General features: G+C 36.0%; 1 protein-coding gene and 1 long non-coding RNA gene across 25 annotated transcripts in view; one reads left to right on the top strand and one right to left on the bottom strand.

Moving 5' to 3' along the window:
* The window catches only part of nrxn3a (neurexin 3a), a 300,107-nt gene that overhangs the window by 234,090 nt on the left and 42,651 nt on the right, over positions 1–23,366 (top strand). For all 24 annotated transcript variants that reach the window (XR_016146667.1, XR_016146666.1, XM_089120264.1 and 21 more), the window contains one exon: positions 18,114–18,285. Coding sequence is in view for 22 of the 24 variants with exons in the window: in XM_089120264.1 (XP_088976390.1) it covers positions 18,114–18,285 (172 nt within the window). In the remaining 2 variants the exon portion in view is untranslated. The remainder of the gene's footprint in view (positions 1–18,113; positions 18,286–23,366) is intronic.
* Positions 11,884–15,940, bottom strand: LOC120470630 (uncharacterized). Its single transcript, XR_016146668.1, has 5 exons — positions 15,685–15,940; positions 14,337–14,376; positions 14,192–14,240; positions 13,822–13,911; positions 11,884–12,132 (listed from the first exon to the last, which is right to left on the bottom strand). It is a non-coding gene; the product is annotated as an uncharacterized LOC120470630 (long non-coding RNA).

The following is a 23,366-nucleotide window of genomic DNA, read 5'->3' as shown; positions in this document are numbered from 1 at the left end:
CTCCTGTTCGAACTCGTTCATCAGAATGAACAAATCTTTTCCCGAGTCAACGCATTCATTTCTTTTGTTGAATGAACCAAATGACACGAAAAAAAAAAGATTCGTTCATTTTGATAAACGAGTTCGAACAGGAGAGTCACGAACGCATCACAGAACAGAGCAAGGTGACCATTTATTCATCGTCTGAAATCGTTTAAAACCCTTTGAACAGCTTGCAGTTTGCAATGAAACTGTCTTTTGGACCTTGAACCGTTTGGTTCACTGAAGTCCATTATATGGAGAAAAATCCTGGAATGTTTTCATCAAAAACCTTAATTTCTTTTCGACTGAAGAAGAAATGACATGGACATCTCGGATGATATGGGGGTGAGTAAATTATCAGCAAAAGTTATTTTTTTTTAAAGTGAATTACCCCATTTAAACCTCGCTATTAAATGTTTGCGCCTGGATGTTTAAGTATTTGCCAATTCATAGTTACTCCTTTAAAATAGAGCAATTTGTAAATGAATTCTTAGGTCATAAAAGTGACATTGAAAAAATTGAAAAAATCCACCAAATTTTGTATAATTTGTGATTTCCAGCTGTTTGTTTGGATTGCACTGCACTGCTGCTTTGTTTGTTGAATGGATAGAGTCGTCCATCTTATCAAAGTGTTAATGAGTGTTAATCTTTTTTGTAAAGCTTGGAATCATTTCAATTACTTTAGCATGCACTCAAAATATTGTTTGCAAATATGCATACAGGGTAGTTCTGCCTATACCTGGTGCTCTCTAATCATCGGTGTTATCTTACAAATGTTTAGCTGCTTCATTTGCAATTCTCAAAACTGAGTGCATTTTTATGCATTTTAATTTTTCAGGTTTGTCTTAACCCTGACTCAATGATTATCAGTTCTGGTTAGAGAGACAGGTGATGTCAGATAAATCATGTCTTCAGCCTGTCACAGTCTTCTGCTTCTGTCACCGACCAAATCACTGCATCCATAATTTAGAAACACTGCTTCAGTTTGAGTAGTTCTTACCCCTAATGACCGCTTTGTTTGCAGACCCGCCAATGAAGAATGACAGTCCTAAATGGTTTCACATGATGGCAATTGATATTTAAAGTCCAGCGGAACAAATGATGGCAAAACGCCATACTCGCTTTCAGTGATAAACGGCTTAGAGATAATACAACAGGGGTGTTGTTGTGAAGAGATCTAAGAAAAGCATCACATATGCTTATAATTGCAAACTAGAATTTCGGTAGATATGCACACCTCTTTTGATGCACTATATGAGTGGGAGAGGTGTTATATAGAAAATCTAAAACTGGATCCATCCAGATGATATAAACTAGCTTGTGCAGAAATAACCTATGTGCATGTTATGCGTTCAGCATAAAAGGGAAAACTTTAGTAGAAATAGAAATCAAGTTAACCATTCAAAAGATTTTGTTTTAGACAAGAATATTTTAATTCAGCAAGGATGAAGTTGATAAAAAGTGAAAGTTACAAAAGATTTCTATTGAAATAAATGCTGTTTTTTTATATATTAATATATTCATCCAAGAATCCTGGACAAATATGGCTCAGTAATTAAAAAAAAAAAATAATAATAATCATAATTTTATTCAGCAAGGATGCATTAAATTTATCAAACGTGGAAGTAAAGACATTTATTTTAAAATTATTACAAATGAATGTTTTTTTTTTAAATTTCTATTCTTCTCCTGAAAAAAAGTATCACAGTTTCCTCAAATATTAAGCAGCACAAATATTTTCAGCTTTGATAATAATAAGAAGAATCTGACACTGAATATTTTGATAATGAATTTCAGCCTTGCATCACAGAAAAAAAAAAAAAAAGATATATATATATATATATATATATATATATATATATATATATTCAAGTAGAAATCCTGGCAGCTCTGGTTGGCAGAATAATAAAATTTACAGTATAAAACTTTAATTTACAAACAACAACATTGCTATTAAAACTGGTAAATCCAAAAACGCATTAAAAAATCTTTAACGTATACTGACAACCACCATTTTAATGCAGGTGGTGAAAGAGGCACATGAAGAATCATGAAGTTCATCACAAGTAGCATTTCCATAAGTTTAATTACACTAGATATTCATATAAACACAAAACACCAACTTGGCCACATATAACACTACAATAATGCAATAAACATTCATTAATAAACAGAAGATGTAACATAAAACCCTCATGGACATAACTGATAACAAACACGTCAAAAACATACTTATTTAACCAACATACTTTCAAATGTAAAGTGTCACACAGGGAATTTAGAAAATGTCAGTTTAAAATTTGATTTGGTTTTAGTGTTTTTACAGTATTTACAGTTACAATTACTCTCTTTTTTTAAACTGTGAAAACCAGCCTGCAGTGTTTACCAGATCTGCAATAAGCAAGTTACTTTGATAATGATAGGGGGCTTTTATCGAAGTACACACAAAAGTGGTTGATAGCATATTTTTAAATACACATCCTTTCAATGTTAAAAAAAAAAATATTTTAATCCACAAATTTGGTCCCAATAATTGCACTAAAATGCGAATGAACAGTTAATGTATTCCCTCGCTCCTTTAGCTTCATTCATTTTGTGTCACTTATGATGACATAATGATGTTTATGATGGTTTTATTTTCTTGTTCATAGTGGATCTGTTTCCTTTGAGATCAACTACAAACTCACATCATGACATCACCAAAAATTACACACGCTGATTGAAAGGTTCACAAGAAATCAGTCATAAATTGTGATCGCTGCACGCACATCACTGTGCTCAAATCTGATCATGTTCGTGTTTGCTGGATGAGGTACAGCATTCATTCAAAAATGATAGATGTCTTTTGTGAGGGGAACTTGTCAGATCAAACTTTGTGTTGTTCCACATGACGACTGCTGCAGTAACCATGGAAACAACTGCTTGGGGTTGACGGGGGTTAGGCAAAGAGCACATCTCTTGTCTTTTTCCAAATCTGCTCTGAAAATCAACTGTTTCTGAAACTGCCTATAAGTAAGTTTGACGTCATAAAATCATCCTCAAAAAATGGGATTCCTTTCAGCCCACCGCTCGGGCTCCAAACCTGAACCCTTTTTTATATCTTGATGTCACAATGCCACCATTTTGTGCTGCTTTTTCAGAAAACGAATTGTATGTCTCCTATAGTCTGTTTTGGTTTCGTTTGCACTGTTTCCTGTGCTTGTTTTGCCTTTGTTCCTGGTCATCATCATTTTCATTAGTTGTAAATTTACTGTACTTTTTTTCATTGTCTGTATTTGAGCCCTCAGTTCAACGTTCCATGTCATCAGTTTTTTATGAGGTTGTATTACATTACTAACACCTGCGTGTTATTATTAAATGAGGTGTTTTTGTTTGATTTGTCATCTTTGTGCGATTTACTACTATAACCCAGCTGTGACCCAGCTTAATTTAATCCAACATACATTAATGCTGTGTGAAAATGTTTTGATTGGTTTTGTTTCAAAATGTATATTTTTATATATATATTAAAATTTAATTTATTCCTGTGATAGCTAAGTTGAATTTTCAGCATCATTACATCAATGTACCTCGAAACCGTTTCAAAAGCATTCAGAGCCGTCGGGTCTCTATTCACTCTCACGATACTTTGATGTTGGTGCAACGCCGCTTCAAGTCGAACAGACCTATTACTGATTTAGTGCTCAAGAAACAATTCTTATGGATCGTTAGAAACATTATTTACTCTGATGAATAGAAATGTCAAAAAGAACAACATTTATTTAAATGATTTTTTTTTTCACTATTGATGCATTTAATACAACTTGCTAAATAAAAGTTTTTAATTTCTCTAATTAAAAAAAAAAAAAAAACTTACTGACCCCACAATTGTTACATTTAACAAGGTCTATTGACAGGTTTATATGTCTAATTTCTCTGTGGAGAAAATTATGGATTTTTACTTCCAGCACCAGACTGTTTCCCTCAGTTCTGTTCCTTTTCTTGTGGAAATTTTAGTTTATGGTTTTTCCCATCAGTTGACGCTCTAAGCTAAATGCCCATCCTGCATCTCATTAGCATTTTTTTTTTTTCGATTGCAATTTGAATTAGTGTCTGGGAAGTATGAGTTGTGTTTTTTAACGAGATGTAGCCCACATAATCGGATTGCCCCCTCCGGGTAATGGTGATCTAATTACCAATAAAGTGTAACGAACCATCAGAGTGTAGATGATTTTGTGACAGCCTGACTTTCTCCTTCAGTTTTCCAGTTGCACTAGAGAGGAAATGCAGTGGCGCGTGCCGTTTCGGCACATTTTGCGCCACACTTCGCCTTGAAATATGCTCCTCGATCTGTTGACAAAGCAAGTAAGGAAATTGGGGGAAAAAATAGCATTCCTCGTTCTCTCAGCTTTGCTTTGGTCTGCAGAGCGGAATAACATCTAGTGGATGTCGGCTCAAGGTGGAGTAGTTTGTGATGTCGCAGAAGGCTATTTAGATAACATTTTGACGGATCAGCATCAGACTCAGACTAAACACAAATGTCTTTGTCTTTTGACCTCCCTGAGGATGTGGCTGCTCATATTCTGCTCACATGACAGATCATCCTCCATGTGATAAGCAGTTCCCTTCTTTTTATTAGTATTTTTTTTTCAGGATCTGCTACAATTGTTATGTGGTATCTGATCCTTTTGACTTCATATAGCGTGTTTTATATGTCCTGTTTATTACTATTTATACACTCAAGGTCTTTGTGAGTAACGGAAAGATGAAAAGTTCTAGTTGACGCTGAAATAGAGTACTGTAAAGTGCTTTGCATTGTAGTCTTTAGTTTGTTACCTGTGGACCATAAATCATGTCTCACATTTATGTTGGACCTTCATCATTTTTTTTTTCTTTTTTGTTTTATGAAAGAAGAAAACAGAGCAGTGCTGCCCTTGAAACACTTTTCCTTTTCCTATATTAAAATAAGACCATTGAAGGCCATTCAATCTTGAACTCACTATGGTTTTCTTTTTCTTTTTTTTTTTTCTTTTCAGTATTGCACTTCTGGAAGAAACTTTGACTCAGTTTACTGTCAGCAAAGTTATTTCAAATATGCTCTGCCCCCATGTTGTTTTCCGTTTGTCGTATAAGAGTGTCGATGAAGCAAGTTCTGGCTAGATTAAGTATTGTCTGGCAGCTGTCTTTGGACCTGGTAGCCTTGGCAGGCAAATCAGCAGCAAGCAGTGAATTAAAGAGCGCTTTCCGCCTCATCAACATATTTGATATCTCTATAAACTACTCTGGAAAAACAGCAGCCCTTCAACACAGATGTCCCACGGACACCAGGCTCCCTCGAGATTTCGCCTGTATCAGCAAAGCTAATTGAAAGGCTGCTGGAAATTGAAAATCTTCTGTCGGTAGTTTGAGTAGCAATGAGCGACTTAAGGGACTAATTGTAGTCAGCTTATTTGGGTTCAGTTGATCCTGGACTGGATGATTGTTGTGCTGTTAAAGGCATTTTTAGATCTTCCACTTATACGTTTTGGGTCTGTTTATTGAGGCTTTCGTAAGTTTCAAGCTGCTGAAACTCAATCTATGCTGGTCTAATTATGATGACAAACAAAACATCAAAAACATGAGGCTTCACTTTCAGTAATCTGAAGTGAAAGTGTTTTTATTATACTATAAAGGCTCTAATAATAATAATTCGTTTCTCAATTAGCATTATGTATTGTGCTTTGAAACATTGTTGCAAATCCGTGTCCATTCTTTTTACTGCAACCGGCTAGTTTTCTATTAAATGTATCCCTTAGCTAGAGAGTTTTTAGTCGTTTTGCACTTGCTAAACGACACGCCGTAAGAAAAAGATTAAATGGAAAGTAATGAAGTTGTTCCAGAAAAATATCCCACACTATTTAGCAGCAGGCTTGAAACTATTGACTCTTATATTGATGAGACAATCAGCTATGAAAAATTGTCACTTCCACTTTCTCTTTACTACCAATAGAGGTGCATCTCCTCTTATCAGCTCTTCACAGACGGGCACTCACAGGGGGAGAAGGTTCATCTTTTAACCACTTATCAATTTTGTCCAGGTGATACAGTGGGACAAGCCTTTTTACTTCTCGCACAGCATTGGAGAGCAGGAACAGCACAATTGATGACTGTAATGATTGGAGTTTGCATTCTGGAGCAGGACTCTTACTGTCTGGCTATCAGAGGACCGTGTCGCAGAATACAAATAAGGCCACACTTGCTTTGTTCCTACTGCTGTTTATTCATTACTTGCAATGTTTTGTTTATGTTTTCCTGAAAAGCATATTAGAATGGCACATTATAATAGTTTGATGGAGGTTAACAGCAAAACAAGTAAAGTGTCCCATGGAATAAAAGAGGGATTCAATTATGAAAGAAGTGGATTGGGGGTTTTAGCAGTAGAGATTGCTGCCTTTTAAAGAATGCCCTGACTTCAATGGATCATTATCCAATATGCTAGACTAGAGACAACATCTAAAATGAAAAGTAGCCTCATGAATAAATTTGTTCCTTATATGGTTTCAAACTTTATTAAGATTTAATTTAAATCAGTTGTTTCCACAGTGTTTCCAAAACGACTAGTCTTTCTTTCCATGTATTTTTTTTTATTTGTATATATGTATATTATTTAGCTTTATGATTACTGAATCATTACAGTGTTTCCCGTTGTGTCAAACTCAATCTGGAAATCAGGGTTTTTTTTTTTTTTTGTTTGTTTGTTTTTATGTCCACTTCAAATGGGGTGGTGATGGGGCAGTGGATGAGACACATGCCTTTGGTGTGAGAGACCCAGATTCGAATCCACTGTGAGACACCAATGTGTCCCTGAGCAAGATACTTAACCCCTAGTTGCTCCAGAGGCATGCGACCTCTGACAAATATAGCAATAGTAAGTCGCTTTGGATAAAAGCGTCAGCTAAATGAATAAATGTAAATACACAATGAACAATTGGATGAGCCAATCACTGTTTTTGCAGCAGAGTTGTGTATTTGAATACAATTTTTGAATAATGTACTAAATTAATCATCCAAGATGATTAAGGAACATTCAGCCATGTATTCTAAATTCTAAGTGATTGAAATAAATCAATAAATAAAACTGAAAATGTATAGGATGTCTGGGAATTGTTTTAAGGGATTAGTTCACTTAAAAAAAAAAAAAAAAAACTTTTGCTGATAATTTATTCACCCCCATGTCAGCCAAGATGTCAATTTTTTCTCCATATAATGGACTTCAATGGACCCCTACGTTTCAATGTCCAAATGACCATTTCAGTGCAGCTTCAAAGGGCTTTAAATGACACCAGATTATGTACAAGGGTCTTATCTAGTGAAACGAACGGTCATTTCAAAAATAAATAAAAATGTTTAAGTTTTATAAGCACAAGTGCTCGCCTTGCTCTGTTCTGAGATGCACGTTCGTGACTCTCCTATTCAAACTCGTTCATCAAAATTAACTAATCTTTTTCCGAGTCATTTCTTCATTCAACAAACAAAATGAACGGAATGATTCAAAAAAAAAAAAGATTTGTTCATTTTGATGAATGAGTTGTTACCCTAAAGTGATTACGAGGCGAATTTAGCCTTCTAGCACCCTTAAGGAATCCGATGACCAGGTAGTGCTTCCCTAATGACTTACCACCTACTGTATCGTGATGAGCGGCTATTGCAGGAACATACACTTTGAGGGTGGAGCCATTTTGCTCAAACCCATCTTGCAAAAAGAAAAGCACGACTCTGATCAGGCAAGTTCGGGGGTCTTCCCAGTGGGAAGAACACCAATCGACGATCAGGTTCCACTTTAAAGAGCCTGTGGACAGTCTGTGGTAGGCCACCTAGAACCTCCGTGTCCCATTCAGGGACCAGACATGGAGTCTCCATAGGTCTGGACGCGGGTGTCATAGAGTGTCCCGTCTCTGAGAAAGCAGGTACTTCCTCAGAGGAGGTGCTGTCACGAGGAACATAAGTTCTGGGAACCAGGTCCGGTTGGGCCAATACAGCACAACTAGCAAGACCTGCTCCTCGTCCTTCCTGACTTTGCACAGTGTCACAGTTGTGCTCCAGTGCATCCATGCCGAGGGATCCTCCGGCCATGGAATAAAATAACTAGCAATGGGTCATGTCCGTAGAGGCAAACTGATCTATCTGAGCGGATCTGAAGATTCAGCTGGACCACCTGTGGAAGGAGTCTCCCGGAAGGGGTGGTTGCCGTGGGAGCTTGTCTGCTGGGATGTGAACCAGGGATGTGAATGGCCCGAAGCAACATCATTGCTATTGACTCCATAGGCACGGAGATGGTGGGCGAATCTGCGACATATGAAGGGAGCATAGACCTCCTTGATGGTTGATGTACGCCACTGTCGCAGTGCTGTCCGTATGGACCAGTACATGCCTGTCCATAAGCGGCCCATTAAGGCGGCTCAGGACTAAGCGTACTGCTTGCAACTCTAGGCAATTGATGTGCCAATGCAGTTGAGGCCCCGACTACAGACCTGAGATTGCATGCCCGATTTACTTGGCCCCCAATCCCTTGGCAGAGTTATCCGTTAAAACCACAGCATGCCTGGACACCTGGACTAAGGGCTCTCCGGCCTGTAGAAAGGCAGGGTCTGACCAAGGACTGAAGGTTTGGCGACAATGCGGGGAAATGTTGACCTGGAACGTGCCACTCTGCCACACCCATCTCAGGACTCAATTGCGAAGCCACCGCTGAAGCGGAAGTCTTATATGCAGCAGGCTGAGCGGCGTTACTGTGGCTGCGGCTTCCATATGCCACAGGAGCCTCTGAAACTGTTTCAGTGGGACCGCTGACCTGCCTCAAAAAGACCTGAGGCAGTTGAGTACTAACTGACCAAGTCCAACTCCATACTGAGATAAGAAATCCTCTGCATGGGGCAGAGTTTGCTCTCATCCCAGTTGACCTGAATCCCCAAACTGCTGAGGTGCCAAAGCACCAAGTCCCTGTGATCGCACAACAGATCTAGCGAGTGAGCTGTTATCTGCCAGTCATCGAGATAGTTGAGAATGTAAACGCCAAGTTTTCTCATGGAAACAATGGCCGCCTCCACGACTTCCGTGAAGACGCGGGGAGACAGGGCCAAGCCGAAGGGTAGAACCTAATACTAATATGTCCGACCCTCGAACGCAAACCGAAGAAACGGTCTGTGTCGAGGAGAAATCAAGACATGAAAGTGCGTGTCCTTCAGGTCGATCGCTGCAAACCAATCCTGGAGACGGATGCGCTTCTGCGTGAGCATTCTGGATGGGAGCTTGTGTAGGGCCAGATTAAAGTCTCGCAGATCCAGGATTGATCGTAACCCACCGCTTTTCTTGGGGACAATTGAGTAAGGGCTGTAGAACCCAAACCTCATTTTGGCTGGAAGGACCAGCTCGATCGCGCCCTTTGCCAGCAAGGCGACTATCTCTTTCCTCAAGGTGGGGGCATCGACGAAAGAGTTTGTCAGTTATTGGTGGCTGTCAGTTATTTATTTATTTTTCAGGTGAAACTGAGTAACCCCAAAACTTGGTAATACAAATAATAATAATAACGGTAATGGTAAACATGAAACATTAAAATAATAATAATAATTAAGTAATTTGAGGAAAATGGTTTATCACATTTTTAAACGGTTAAAATTTCCCCTTTTCACGATCTTGGAACTGTTTATCTGTTATACCTGTCATTTGACCCATAATATAAAATATACTTAAATCTCACAGATTTTATTCTCTATTTCCACACTCTTCCTGTGTGCAGTGCTGACACAATGTGTGTGCGTGGCAGGCTATTTCCTTTCATGTATCACTTGCTCAAAAACCAAGAATTTATTCGTCCTTTTACCCTCCTGGATACAAAAGTGTTGCAGTATTGGAACTGAAACGGCGAAGGGGGGTGAGATGGATGTAGAGGAAGAGAGTGAGATAGAGACACATCTAAACTCTTTGATGCTAAATGTAAAAAAAGTGTTTCCGTGATCAAACAAGTAATATATCAGCAAGAGGCTTTCACAAGCTAAAAGTGGCAGTAAGGTTAGACATCCCATTGCACTGTGTATGTGTAAGTCTGTAGAAACAGATTTAGTAAATTGCCCTTTATGTGTTTTGACTCATTTTTGTCTCATTAATATTTTACAAGAGTGCAGAGATATGTTTTCTGTTGCTTTCCTTGCAGGAAGAAAGGCAGGATTAGAGTAACATTCTATCCTCCTTCCTCTAAAGATGGTCTCAAATGACTTGAAGTATCATTGAACACAAACACTTCATTAAAACGCTACCACACACTGACAAGCTCATGATTACCTATCCATTAAATACATAAACAAACTTTACAATATAGCATAAGCCAGGCTGTATGATTTTTACTATGGTAATGGAGGCATGGCACGAAATGGAGCCTAATGAAGAAAAACAATTACATTTATATGTAGTAATAATTTTTATAATTTCAATTTAGCATGTCAATATGTTACGATTAAAAACAGCAAGATGGAGTTCAACAGAATGGAGCAGAAAGGATTGATCTTGAGAGGCATTTTCAAACTGTTTAACTAAATGTGCCATTTGAGGCGCTGAACACTGAGATGCAATATTGATATTTGTGTTTATTTGTGAATTATTTGATTAATGAATCTGCATGTCATGCAATAAATTCATTGAAATATATTAGGTTGATACTTATATTAATCCTATAAGAAATTATTGTAAAAAAAAAAAAAAAGTTTTACAAAAAGCAGTGTTACAAAAATGGATAAACAGGCGCTTTTCTAATAAAAAGCTTCAATGATATCTGTTTACAAGATTTTGATTAATTCTAAAGTAAACTCAAATATTAAAAAAATAAATAAATAATTAATTATAATTGTTAAATATTAAATTAAGTGTATATGTAAAAAATATTATCAGCAGATAATTTAATAATGTATGCGGGTAGTTTTGAAATTGCTATTAACATTTTACCATAACACAATGGTGTTCAAACGAGGTCTCTAATGCTGAACAAGGCTGAGGTTTTTTAATAAAAAATATAGTTATACAGTAAACACATTACTATTGCAAATACGATTACAATTTCAAAAGCTGTTCTCTATTTGATGTTAAAATGTTTTATTTGTTTATTTATTTGTTTATTTATTTTTTCTGATGATATATGCTACCCATTGAGATTATTATTATTATTATTTATTTATTATTATTATTTTTTTTTTTTTTTTACATAAGGTCAATTTTCATGTGTTATAATGTAATTTCCCTAAAAAATACTAACATACTAAAATATTTGTACGGTCAGCCAGATGAACAAAAATAACTGAAAGTTTCAGTTAGCTTTGACAATTCCAAGATGAATATTTGATGATTTTCACTTTTCATACCGTTTTAAAAATAAAAACATTATCATCAGTTATAAATTAGAATTGTATTATAATTGTAGGCCTATTTCATATAATATTCAATAATGTAATTTTTATTTGTTATATGAAATGTGATAATTGCTAGTTCGTTTAAAGCATCACAATTTGCTCCCCATACACACTCAAAAAAATGATTCATTGGATGAACTCAATTAAGTTGTGGGCAGGATTTCCATCCAATAAATATATGTAGTCCCAACTCAAATTGAGTACATCCATTCAACAGAATTTAAATGAGTTAGCCTAACTTATTTTTATCAAATACTTACAACAGTATGTAATTGAGTTCTCCTAACTAAATTTTACCAAATACAGCTGAAATAAAATAATTACATTAACTAAATGAAATTGATTTTCATTTGACCAACTCAAACTTACTTAATTATTGGAAATTATCATCAATTAAACATATAAATCATTTTTCATTTGATCCATTAACATACACGTGAGACAAAACTGCTTTTTTATTTTTATTTTATTTTTTATTGAAATACATTTACATTTGAACTTCATTTCCTTAGAACCCCTCCAATCAAAAAATGTTTTTTTTTTCTTGTTGGATGTTTGAGTTTCACCATGGTGAATGATGCCAAATAGAATGAACTTGACTCCACAACTCCAACGTCCTCAGGCTCCTGATCCCCATCACTTCCGGTCACATGACTGTGGTTGCTAGGTCCCTTTCTGCATCCTCGGTCGCCGGTGCCTGAACACCACAAACACAGAAAACACAGCAAGTGTTAAATAAAGATGGACATAGAAATAAGGTGACATAAAGTGATGCAGGGCTCCACAGGTGATGGCATCAGACACAAAAATACATATAGAAAAGCATTTGTCCATTTCAACAGCACAACTTCATCCCCCAGGCCAACAGAACTCTAAACAATCTCCCCACTCCAAGCACACACACTCACACTCCCCCCCCTAAATTCAAAAAACATGTACGATCACTTGTCTACAGCAGTACATAAGAACACCTCTGTAGGGCTGCTTAGGGCTGGGCGATTTGGCCTAAAAAAATCCCAGATTTTTTCACAAAAATATCCGATTTACGATTTAAAACTATTTTTTTCCTCTCCCTACTTAAAATCAATCTGTAGACGACAAAGTAATTGTTCAAAACAAGTTTTAACTTTATTCCCTTCTGGGATATTATCTGGATTAAAGTGCAATCAGAAACAACAAGCCAAAAAGACAAGAGGGCAGGCCCTGTCATTGTAAATAGTGTAAATATAACATAACATAAAATGGGTGGATTGGGGGGATGTGTAAAAAAAAAAAAAAACTCACAATGTTTATTGTGATTGTCAAAGTATTTGGTAACTAAACAATTTTATTAAGTTTATTAACTATGTAACACAATGTTTACATGGTACAAAGACTGGTATGCTATTGTTTTTATTATTGCTTAATACAAATTTCAATTCAATTCTTGTGATTTGATTCGGATATTGATTCAATATCAATTCGTTTGGGTAAATATTAGGTACAGTGGATATCCTACCTTAATGTGTTATGTTAATTGTTCTCCAAAAATAAATCACTTAATGCTATAATACAGAGAGACCCTGTCAGCTGGTATTAGGTTTAAAGGTTAAAACCAACTCAAATTAAATGTGTTTTTATAACAACAAACAACATTATAATATTTGAATGATATAGGTAAAAATATAATAAATATGTAATATAGTTATCATATTTAGCAAAATACTCCTCTCTATAGTAATTATTTTAAGTCCAACTAACATGCATGTTATGGCTAATTGAAGGGCATTCCTGAGGTAAATGTAACGTTACGTGACATGTTGTTCTCCAGCTGTTTTATGGACATCTTTCCGCGGTTGAAAAACACTGATCGATCGATTTTATTACATTACGGTAAGTTAGTAGTAAAGAGTAACAGATGATCGGTTCACGTACCGCTTGAACTGAGCTCTGCGATCTTTCATGTCATATTTAGTGACAAGTGCCAAAACGGTGTTTATTGTTTGAATTTTGTAATAAAATTGACAGAATTTGATGAGAATAGGCTATGTTTCATATGAATAGTAGCCTAACTTTTCTCTGCGTGAGAAAATGCATGTGTGCATGAGAGCGTGTAAAAAGTGACAATTGCGTCTCTCACAGTGTTCATTTGCCATGTTGTTTGTGTATCTCTATCTTGGCAAACCCTGAGTCCAGTCAGAACCACAGGAGCTCAGAGGTTGTTAAAGAGAAAACCGATTTTCATTAAAAAAATAAATAAAATCGACGTAAACTACACATTCAAATTAATCGATAAAATCAATTTATCGCCCAGCCCTAGGGTCTGTCAATATAAATAGTGTGTCATGGGAGACGTAAGGGAGTAACAGTTCAACACTACATGACAAACATATTGTGATGAATTTACCAGATATTCTTTGAAGATGGTGTCTGGATCTTCATTGAGGTAGATGATGCATCTCAGGATACACTCCCTCCTGGTGTTGATGTTGTCACGCTGACGCAGGGGTTAAAAATGAGACACAATTTAGCCAAATGTGGTTGTTCTGGTGACACAGAGAAGGAGCAGGTTGTCTAATTTAGATTAGAGGGTAATTTCAGTCTGAACAGGATGCCTAACCCCTAAATGCCCCCAACAAGCAAGTTGGTAGTTTTCTTGCATGTTTTACATTGGTGTGTGAGTGGATGAACCAAATAATCGGTGTATGTACATGGATATTAATAACTGCCCCTTAAGTTCCCATGAACCTGCCTAAAATGTTGCAAACAACAAATACCTGCTAGCTAATTGCAAACTGCATTCTTTGCACTGCCACATTCATAATCCTAAAAAGGAGAATAAAGACAATTAGCACATATCACATGACAATGATGCAAATAAGTTTGTGCTAGAATTGAGCAAGTAATGCTAGTCTTACCGACCATTAATAGGAGGTTGCCGTAAACTGCTTTTCAACTTCAACTGCAAAAGATGAGATGCATATATTAGAGGTGTGAGCAATGGAGCAAATACTCAGGCAATGTAACCAAATCTAAGTAATTATTAATTATAGTCAAACACGTTAATACATTGCTTAATATTGTAGGTTGAACTGAAGTAGAGCACCTATTAATATGAATGATTTTTAACATGCAATACAGATACAGATTTAAATACTGTGACTTTAAAAAATCTTTAAATTAAATCAAACCACTTTTCCTAAAGTAAAACAGTCTTCCTTTTAATTAATGATATATGCATTATTTAGAACTACTTGCATACATCATTCTTTCAAGCATATTTATTTGTATGAATTAAATATAATTAATCCTTAAAGCTATAACAAACAGTGAATAGTTTTCTTTTTTGTTGCTTGACCACTATTAAGGACACACATCGGATCATGTCCAATGACATGCTGAATTGCACTGACGCACATCCGATACACTCACAACTGTTTTAAGACATAACCGACATAGTTTACGTGAATACTGTCCAAAATAGACATTTAGACATAATGTTGTGTATTATGTCCATTCAGACACGAAAGAGAGCGCAGTTTAAGACTCGCGCGCTGTGTGTGCGCCCAGAAAACCGTAATGATTACGTTAGAGCTCTTTTTTTGCGTCCTCACTCTTATTCAGATCTAACGTTGTATGTCTGCTGTACTGAAATGTGCGCATCTTCCACAGACGCAGGACATCAGTTCTGACTGAATCGCTTCCCAAATAGTCACTATTTGACATTTTCGTCGTTTTTATTGTCAATAGAAAATGTCAATAGGTTTTCGTCATAGTTTTTGTCATTCAAAACTAGGTTTTATTTAGTTATCGTCTCGTTTTCGTCTGTGAAAAAAAATGTCGTTGACGAAAATAATATAACACTGGCCGCCATTAATGACACATGGCGAAAAAAACGCATAACATTACCCAGTGTCCAACGCGCCCGGTCGGTTGACGGCTTTGCTTTGGACTTTGGACCTTGGCTGCTAACGCTTGTCGCGACCATAATTAGACACACAAACAACAGAAATTCGGCATCTCTCGTCCGAAATTGCGGCGATGAAGAGTAGTGAACACATAATTTAACCAAAGCAGTCAACGTGACTAACCTTAAAGTACAAAAGTAGCACTTAACCACCAAAGTTAACCTTAGCAAGCAACTCCCTTCAGCTTTGAAGAGTGAAATTAGGCTCACTTAACGTTAACTGATGCACACATCTCAGCCTATATTACTGTATTAATGATAATTGACAGTAAGATACTTTCTAATCAACAAATGAATACTTACCAAGTAGTAGATATTCGCCTTTACGTACTCTTGTCCACCCTCTGCCTTGGCGTTGCACTGAGAGAAATTGAGACGAGATGGGCGAAAAGACCGCGCTGACTCGCACATGCGCAAAGGGCGGTCCCACATGAAACTTTTTTTGGGCGATCCAACGTAAATCAATCTCATAGGTGGAGCTATTAATAAATTTTTAGTTAGACCACTTAAATATATATACATATGATCTTAAATAGATATATTTACATAAATCAAATTGTTTTTAAATGTGTCACCTCTAAGAAGGCCTTGAATCATTTTTTTGAGTGCACCCTATTTCAAACGAAATGGAAAATAGAGAATGAATCGACATTCTGTGATCACTTCGCACTATGGTAGTATTTTTCGACAAGGCAGCACAAATCGTCACCGGGAATGGAAAACTAAATTGTCAGTTTATTTACTCAAGTCTTCAGTGTCACATGATCCTTCAGAAATCATTCTAAGAATTCATTATTGTTATCAATGTTGAAAAAAAAAATTGTTAATATTTAATATTACTTAATACTTTTTTTTCTGAAAGAAAACTTGAGTTTTTTTAGAATTCTTTGATGTTTTTTTAGAATTCTTTGATATATATTATAATTAAAATCTATCACTTTTGATAAATTAAATACGTCCTAGCTGAATAAGAGCATTTGTTTCTCAAAGGTAAATACTGAATATATTTATGACCCCAATAGTGTACATCTCTGGAACACCAAACATAAAGTTAGTAAAGTCAATATCAACAAAACATGAGGGTTAATTAAAAACATGAACATATCATCCCAGTCTTTGGGAAAGTCTTCCAAATGAACTTGAGAAGACTGGCCCAGATTTCCCTCACAGAGATCTTGCTGTGATAAATGCACTGCTCGGTGATAAACATCTCCCATGATACAATTTATCATCTGTCGTCATTTTCCATGCTGCAAGAGATAAGAACAACACCAGATTTGGTTTAACATAACCATAAAATATATCCATGCAACCCAGAGGGCTCTGGAGGGGGTAGAGAGAAAGTGTTCTAGAGGATGAAACGGATAGAAAGAAACATAAAAAAAATAGATGGTTTAGACCAGACCAGCTAAGACCATAAAACCAGCTTAGGCTAGTTTAAGATTTTTTTTTTTTTTCCAAAACACATGGTTAATTCATGACATTGACGATGGATGAAACATTTCCTCGATGTTTCCTGCCCCACTGATGCTCATTGAGGCTGTGCTAATCAATTTATAGTGGGAATCTTTGCAGCTACATTTGCACACAGACTCTTGGATCCACGAGGGCAAACACTGCACACCTTCCTGTTTCATTAATCATTCTTATCTCTTTCTCAGTTTTAGCTAATGTTATTGATTTAGTCCACTTTCACTGCATTATGTAAATCAATGAGCCCGATTCTTCACCTCCAAAGACGGGGGGTGCTAATGGCTGATGAATACTTTTCATCAAGCGGACAAGTTTATCAGGGGTCACTAATGCTAATAGATTATTCAGGATCCTGCTAGAACAGAAGAAAAGCAAGAGGTGACAGATTCCAAGGGCGTCTTTGTCATTAAAAAATTAGTCAAAACAGAAGATAATGTGTCTCTTCATTGTATGCTGTAAAAAAAAAAAAAAAAAAAAAGAGCAATTTACTATTAAAAAAAAAAATGACATGCTGTGGTTGTCAGAACTTCACCACAAAAAATATGGTAACAGCATTTGAACCTAAATATATAGTTAGGAAAAAAAATACATTTCCTTAATTGAAATGAATTATTAAAATTAGTTGTTTTACCTTTATTATATACTGACAACCACCTGGTTTAAAATAGAAAGCCACATGATGAATCAAAGTTCATCATAATAACTTTGCCACAAGCTAATGTAAATATTAGAAGGTGCATGGTGTCATACACACAAATACAAAACACTATCATGGTAACACATGACACTAAAATAATGCAATAAACTTAGTTTAACAACATAAGATGTAACATAAAACCAATGTAGAAAAAAAATGGTACTTCATTAAAAAAAACGGCAAATCTGAGCTGTTCTACGAATATCAATTTCTGGATTTTCACTGTAAATGATAAGTCTTCACTTCTTTTTCACTTCCAAAAACAATGTTTTTACATTAATTACATGAAATGTCCCTTTAGATCTCAGATCTATGACATGTATGTATTTTACTAATTAGGGAACTCGACATTTAACAAATTAAAAGTTTTATAGCATGTTTAGGATAATAATATATATATATATTTTTTTTTACAGTTTATATTTAGCCAAATACTGGAAAAAATCCACGAGTTGTATATCAATGTCAAAAAGTCACCATATTGACCTAAATTCATTCCATGTATTTGTTGTTAATATATTAAATGTGGTGGACAAAACTGATAGTTGCTCATCCTTTTTAGGAGCAAGGAAAAATTGGAGTCACATTCAACATCGGAACGGTTGACATCACTGTTCTGGAGAGCAGCACCGCTGTAAATGATGGCAAGTACCATGTAGTGCGCTTCACCAGAAATGGGGGCAATGCTACACTTCAGGTGGACAACTGGGCCATCAATGAGCACTTCCCCTCAGGTAAGACCTCTCACCGACCACTTCAACCTTTAGCTTATGACGTCAAGAAGATGTATGGACAATGCACAGAACTGGACAGCAACTGCTTTCTAGGTATTTCTAAAGTCACTTTGTCTTCCCATTGAGTGTGCAGTGCACTTTCATTCAGGAACTTTCTGTGTGTGTCTCAGTCCCAACAATAATAATGACCAGTGCATTTGTAGCCTCTACCTTTTTCCTAAATTTAATTTGAGTCAATTAGGTGTTTTGTTTTTTTTTTCTTCCATGGCTGGAAAATGATGACATTTTGTTTTTGCCATTACTGTATGTGGGTTTCTGTTGAAACCAAAGGATGCAATGAATTAGGAGTAGATCAAGTATGGGAAGCTAGCTTTCCTGCATACCTCTTTAGATACTGGTGGATTTACACTAAATTTCAAAATATGGGAACGGTAAGATAAGTTTTAAATGTCTTACCAAGGCTGTATTTATAAATACAGTAAAAACATTTATTATTGTGAAATATCAAATATCAAAAGTGTCAGTAAAGATATTTATAATGTTATATGTCTATTTTTTAAAATAAATCCTGTTGTTTTGAACTTTGAAAAAGTGTGTAATAAATGTATGATAAATAACAATAATAAATGTTTCTTGAGCAGCAAAGCAGCATGATTTCTGAAAATGATTAAATAGATGAAATTACATTTTAAAATATATTACAATGAAAAATAGTTATGTTTAATTGTACCAATATTTCATAATATTACTGATATGCTGTATTTTTAAATCAAATAAATGCAGCCTTGGTGAGCAAAAGCCTTTATGTTTCTTTCAGAAACATACAAATCTTATTGACCCCAAACTTTTGAATGGTATAAATCTTTAAAAATGTTGAATTGCTAAAATCCTGCTCCTCTTAAATATATAATACAAATTCAGTATTCTATAAATTTCTGCAATTGTGCCACATCATGACAGATTTTCACATTCAGTAAACACATGTTTGACGTCATATTTTTATGGCATCGAACCTGTTTCTTCCTCTCAGGGGTGCTCTTAATGAAAATGACTGATATTGTTCCATTTTACATTTTCTTTCCATATCTAATATGCCTTTCTTCTCAGTTAATAATGTCTGCTTCAAAAAAATCCTGTACTAACCAGTTCCTCTAAGCCCATATTTTATTCCACTTTAGTATGATTGGATAAATTGGGGAAGGTCGAAAAGTTTTAATCCTCGACACAGGTTGCCATGACTTTATATATAAAAAGCAACATTAGTTCAAGATTGAAAGGAACGCTGTCACAGTGAATTACATTGAAAGCATTAGAATAATGTGCTGTCAATCAGATCTTTCTTATAATGTAAGGTACATGGAGAACTGCCATGAATTTTATTTTATTAGCATCAACTAAACAAACTTAGAGCTCAAATTAGGCAAAGTTGTGAAAATATTTTTGAATGAATGAATTAATGAACACTTTTAATTAAACATTACCTTTCAAATAAAATAAAATGACATAAAATATAGTGTTTGAGCATTAATAGTTCTTTTTATTAATAGATTTTTCCAGTAACTCTTTCTGCTGGTTACATTGTTACGCCAGTGGAAACAATCTGAACAACGTGATCTCATGAGAATACGTATGTATTTGCACGTAAAGTGTCGTTCTATCATACGTACATATAATTACGCTTTATACACACAGAAACGTATAATACAGACGTATTTACAGTAATGAAACGTACAATATTTACGTATTTTACAGCACAAAAACGTAACTTATTTACGTATGAACAAATCCACCGACGTACACATTTGTACGTATCACAATTTATGCATATTCTGAACTGGTTTGTCTAAATAAATACAGATTATTTCACGAGTGGCTTACCGAATCATAGAGGGGCTTACTAAATCAACAACATAGCCGCCAGTGTTTGGTCTAAAGTGTAAGTTTCTCAATATTTACTTCTAATTTGTACCGTAAAACGAATTTCAAACTCACATTTCATATTTTAAAGCTCTTTGATTTCAACAAAACTCATATCAGACTAGTCTGTAGATAACGTTGCCCTGGAGACGCACATCAGAAGAAATGACAAATCATCTGTATCACTTTACTTCAACTTTATTTAATTTGTACGGCAAGACACAGACAGACAGCCCTAGAAAAGATAAAAAAAATACAAGAAATACAAAACAATACGAATTACAACTAATTGTGTTGCGTTCTCATCGAGGTGGTCAGAAATTCTCAGCGGTGTATTTTTAAAAGGAACACGCGCAAAGCCAATGTAAAGCAATTTTCAGCATGTCCATCCATTCCTGTTAGAGCATCTAAGGGCATCAGTTTGTGTTCCTGTCGGCACTGAATAAACCCATTTTATGTGGCCAACTCTACTAATGCACCCATTTATCAGTCTACCTTTTATATGAATGATATTAGGCATGAAAAATATATGCAGCCGCGTGTTGCCGTGCTGCTCATATGGATGCATTATGCAGAAGTCAGTGCCTGCTTTAGGTCTAAAGTTTCATTTTTGCCAACATGGGCATTTGCAGCAGACTCACATATGAGCTGGGGAAATATATCACTGAGATTTATAGGTGGCACGGTGGTATAACACTTCTATATAAATGTCAGCAAAATGTACTTTCTCTGCCAAAGTTTCAACATGATAATAAAATATTTATATATTCAGATGGCCACCTGCGAATAGAATATGATTACGCGTGAAGACAGATGTCCCCTCATGGCCGGCTGCTCTTTGCTTTGGCACTGATTTCTTTGTTTGATTTCTCAATTCGATCTTGTCAGAACGTTGATGAAGAAATATATTCGGAGGAGATGTGCGTGTCATGGTCTCTTTGACAGAGCTGCAGTCCTCAAGTTATATTGTGAGTTTCTTGGTGCGCTGCCATGCTATGCTTTATTTAATTTACAGGCTAAATGAAGCAGGCTTTTGAAGAACCCATGGAGAGCGTTGAAGCGCACTCAACATCTGTGCTTTATTTTCTTAGTGCGTCAAAGAACGAATGCCTAATAGTTTCGCAACGTCGGTTCCAGAGCTGTGCTTTTGCCAAGTTATTATACCATACCTTGCTGCGCTAAGCACATACAAATAGCAAGGGCACGTTAGCTCATTGTGTCTTTCAAGCGCACTGCCTATTTATCTCCCACGGCTCCCAAGAGGTCAAGCAGAGATGTCTACAGGGCCACAAGCGCGGTCACCTAACGCTTATGACTGTCGTTACAACGTAACCCGAGGCCATGTGCAGAATACTCGGAGAACTTTACACCGACCATCACTTTGAGAATAAATTGTGCTGTGCTTGTCTATTCACTTTACTTTGTTGAGAGATACTGAGCCAAGTGCCTAATGCAATTCGCACTCCCTCCAGTAGCAGCTAACAAATACGAAAAAGCATAAGACGCTACCTCTTTGGTAGTACTACTCTTTGGTTGTAGGCAAGAGTGTGTGCTTGTTGTACTGGATTTGCCTGGATTTTTCCAGAAAATGCTGAAGGCATTTTCAACAGTCTCTATTATTTAGGCTGTAGCTGGCAATCTGGAGTTGAAAATCAGCACAATCTTATCTCGTCCCATTCACTTTACCATATAATGGACTTATGGAGTGGAAATGTAGTTTTCTAACTTACTGCAAGAGCCAGATAAGCAATTTCTTTTCAAGGAACTATACCATAAGCTAACTATACTGCAAGCCATTATATTTAGAAAACCACATTCTAACTTTTATGAAGAATTATCTCATGTTGTCACTGATATGCTAACCACATTCAGATGGTATAGAATTGAATTGCTCCGATCTTTTTTTTTAACCCTTTAGAATGATTGTGACTAGAGCTGATGAATTCAGAGGGAAGTTGAAGATTATGAATTTCAACTATCTCCACCATGATGCCATGTCGCCCCTGACTTTTGACATTTAACTGATTTAATGTGTTTTTGTTTTTAGAGTTTTTTTTTTTTTTTTTTTTTAGGGTAATAAATAGGAGCAGGAATTTATTCCCCCACTGAATCTCATCCCTCACCCAATGAATCTCTCAAGTAGCTCAGATTAAAAACAAAGATTTGTAGTTTAGTCTTATTATTATTCCAACTCTGCAAGTCAGCCTTTGGCAAGATTTAAGCCTGACTCTACTGTTGTTTTTTGTCTTTTGGTCTCAGTGCCAATCTTTTATATTTTAATGTATTTATTGCAAGTAACCACAAGAAACGTTAGAATTTATGTTTAATGTGTTATTTATTTATCTATTTAGATTTAATAGTATACATTTTGAATATTGTCGTAGCTTTCACAGTTAAGTGAATAAGTTAATCCAAACAAAAAAAGAAGATAACCTGCAGTAAGTTTGAGGTGAGGGAAAGCCTAAATTGAGCAAAAGCAAATGGATTCAGCCCAAATCTGTATCAATCTGTCTGCAGCCCTAAACTGTCCCACACACGCCTGCGGGTTTGGCAGGAAATGTCAGAGTGTGTCAATCAGATGGAAGCTTGATGCTATCTTCAAGAGACAAGCGTATTCGTGACACAGGGGTTACGACAAGGAACATGGAGGGGAAGGTATATCATTTTTGACACACGTGCATGCAATATGATGGCTCGACGGTGTGTGTCTGTGTCCGCATCTTTGTGTGTATGTGTTGAGAAGAAGATGAGTTTGTTCTTTATGGGCTGTGTAGTGGCTTTTTGATGTTCCTTGGGCTGCTTTGGCAGTTCCAGGACCCAGGCTGGGTAATAGCGAATGACAGCGGGGAAAATAGTAGGCGATTATATGCGGTGGGCGCTGCTATCCTGCAATAGCACTGACAGTGGTTCAGACCGCCATACTTCAGTCAAATCACTGTATCATTTTTGTGCCATCAGCGAGGTTGGTAGAGATATTCAGTTCTCTCATTTCCCATCTCTTGTTATACACCCTGCTGATAACTGTTAGTCTGGGTTCACTTCAGAGGATGCTCTTGATTTACACTACTAAAAAGCACTACTATTTTGACTGCATATTTGATGTTTTAATGGTAAAATGCTCTGTAATTTTTTGTCTCACAAACAAATTAGGTTGAATTAGTATT

This window comes from Pimephales promelas, chromosome 15 (genome assembly GCF_988280905.1).
Source record: "Pimephales promelas chromosome 15, fPimPro1.hap1.1, whole genome shotgun sequence".
NCBI lineage: Eukaryota > Metazoa > Chordata > Actinopteri > Cypriniformes > Leuciscidae > Pimephales > Pimephales promelas.
Note: the sequence above shows the minus strand (reverse complement) of the source record. Positions and strands in the feature narration are given on the sequence as shown.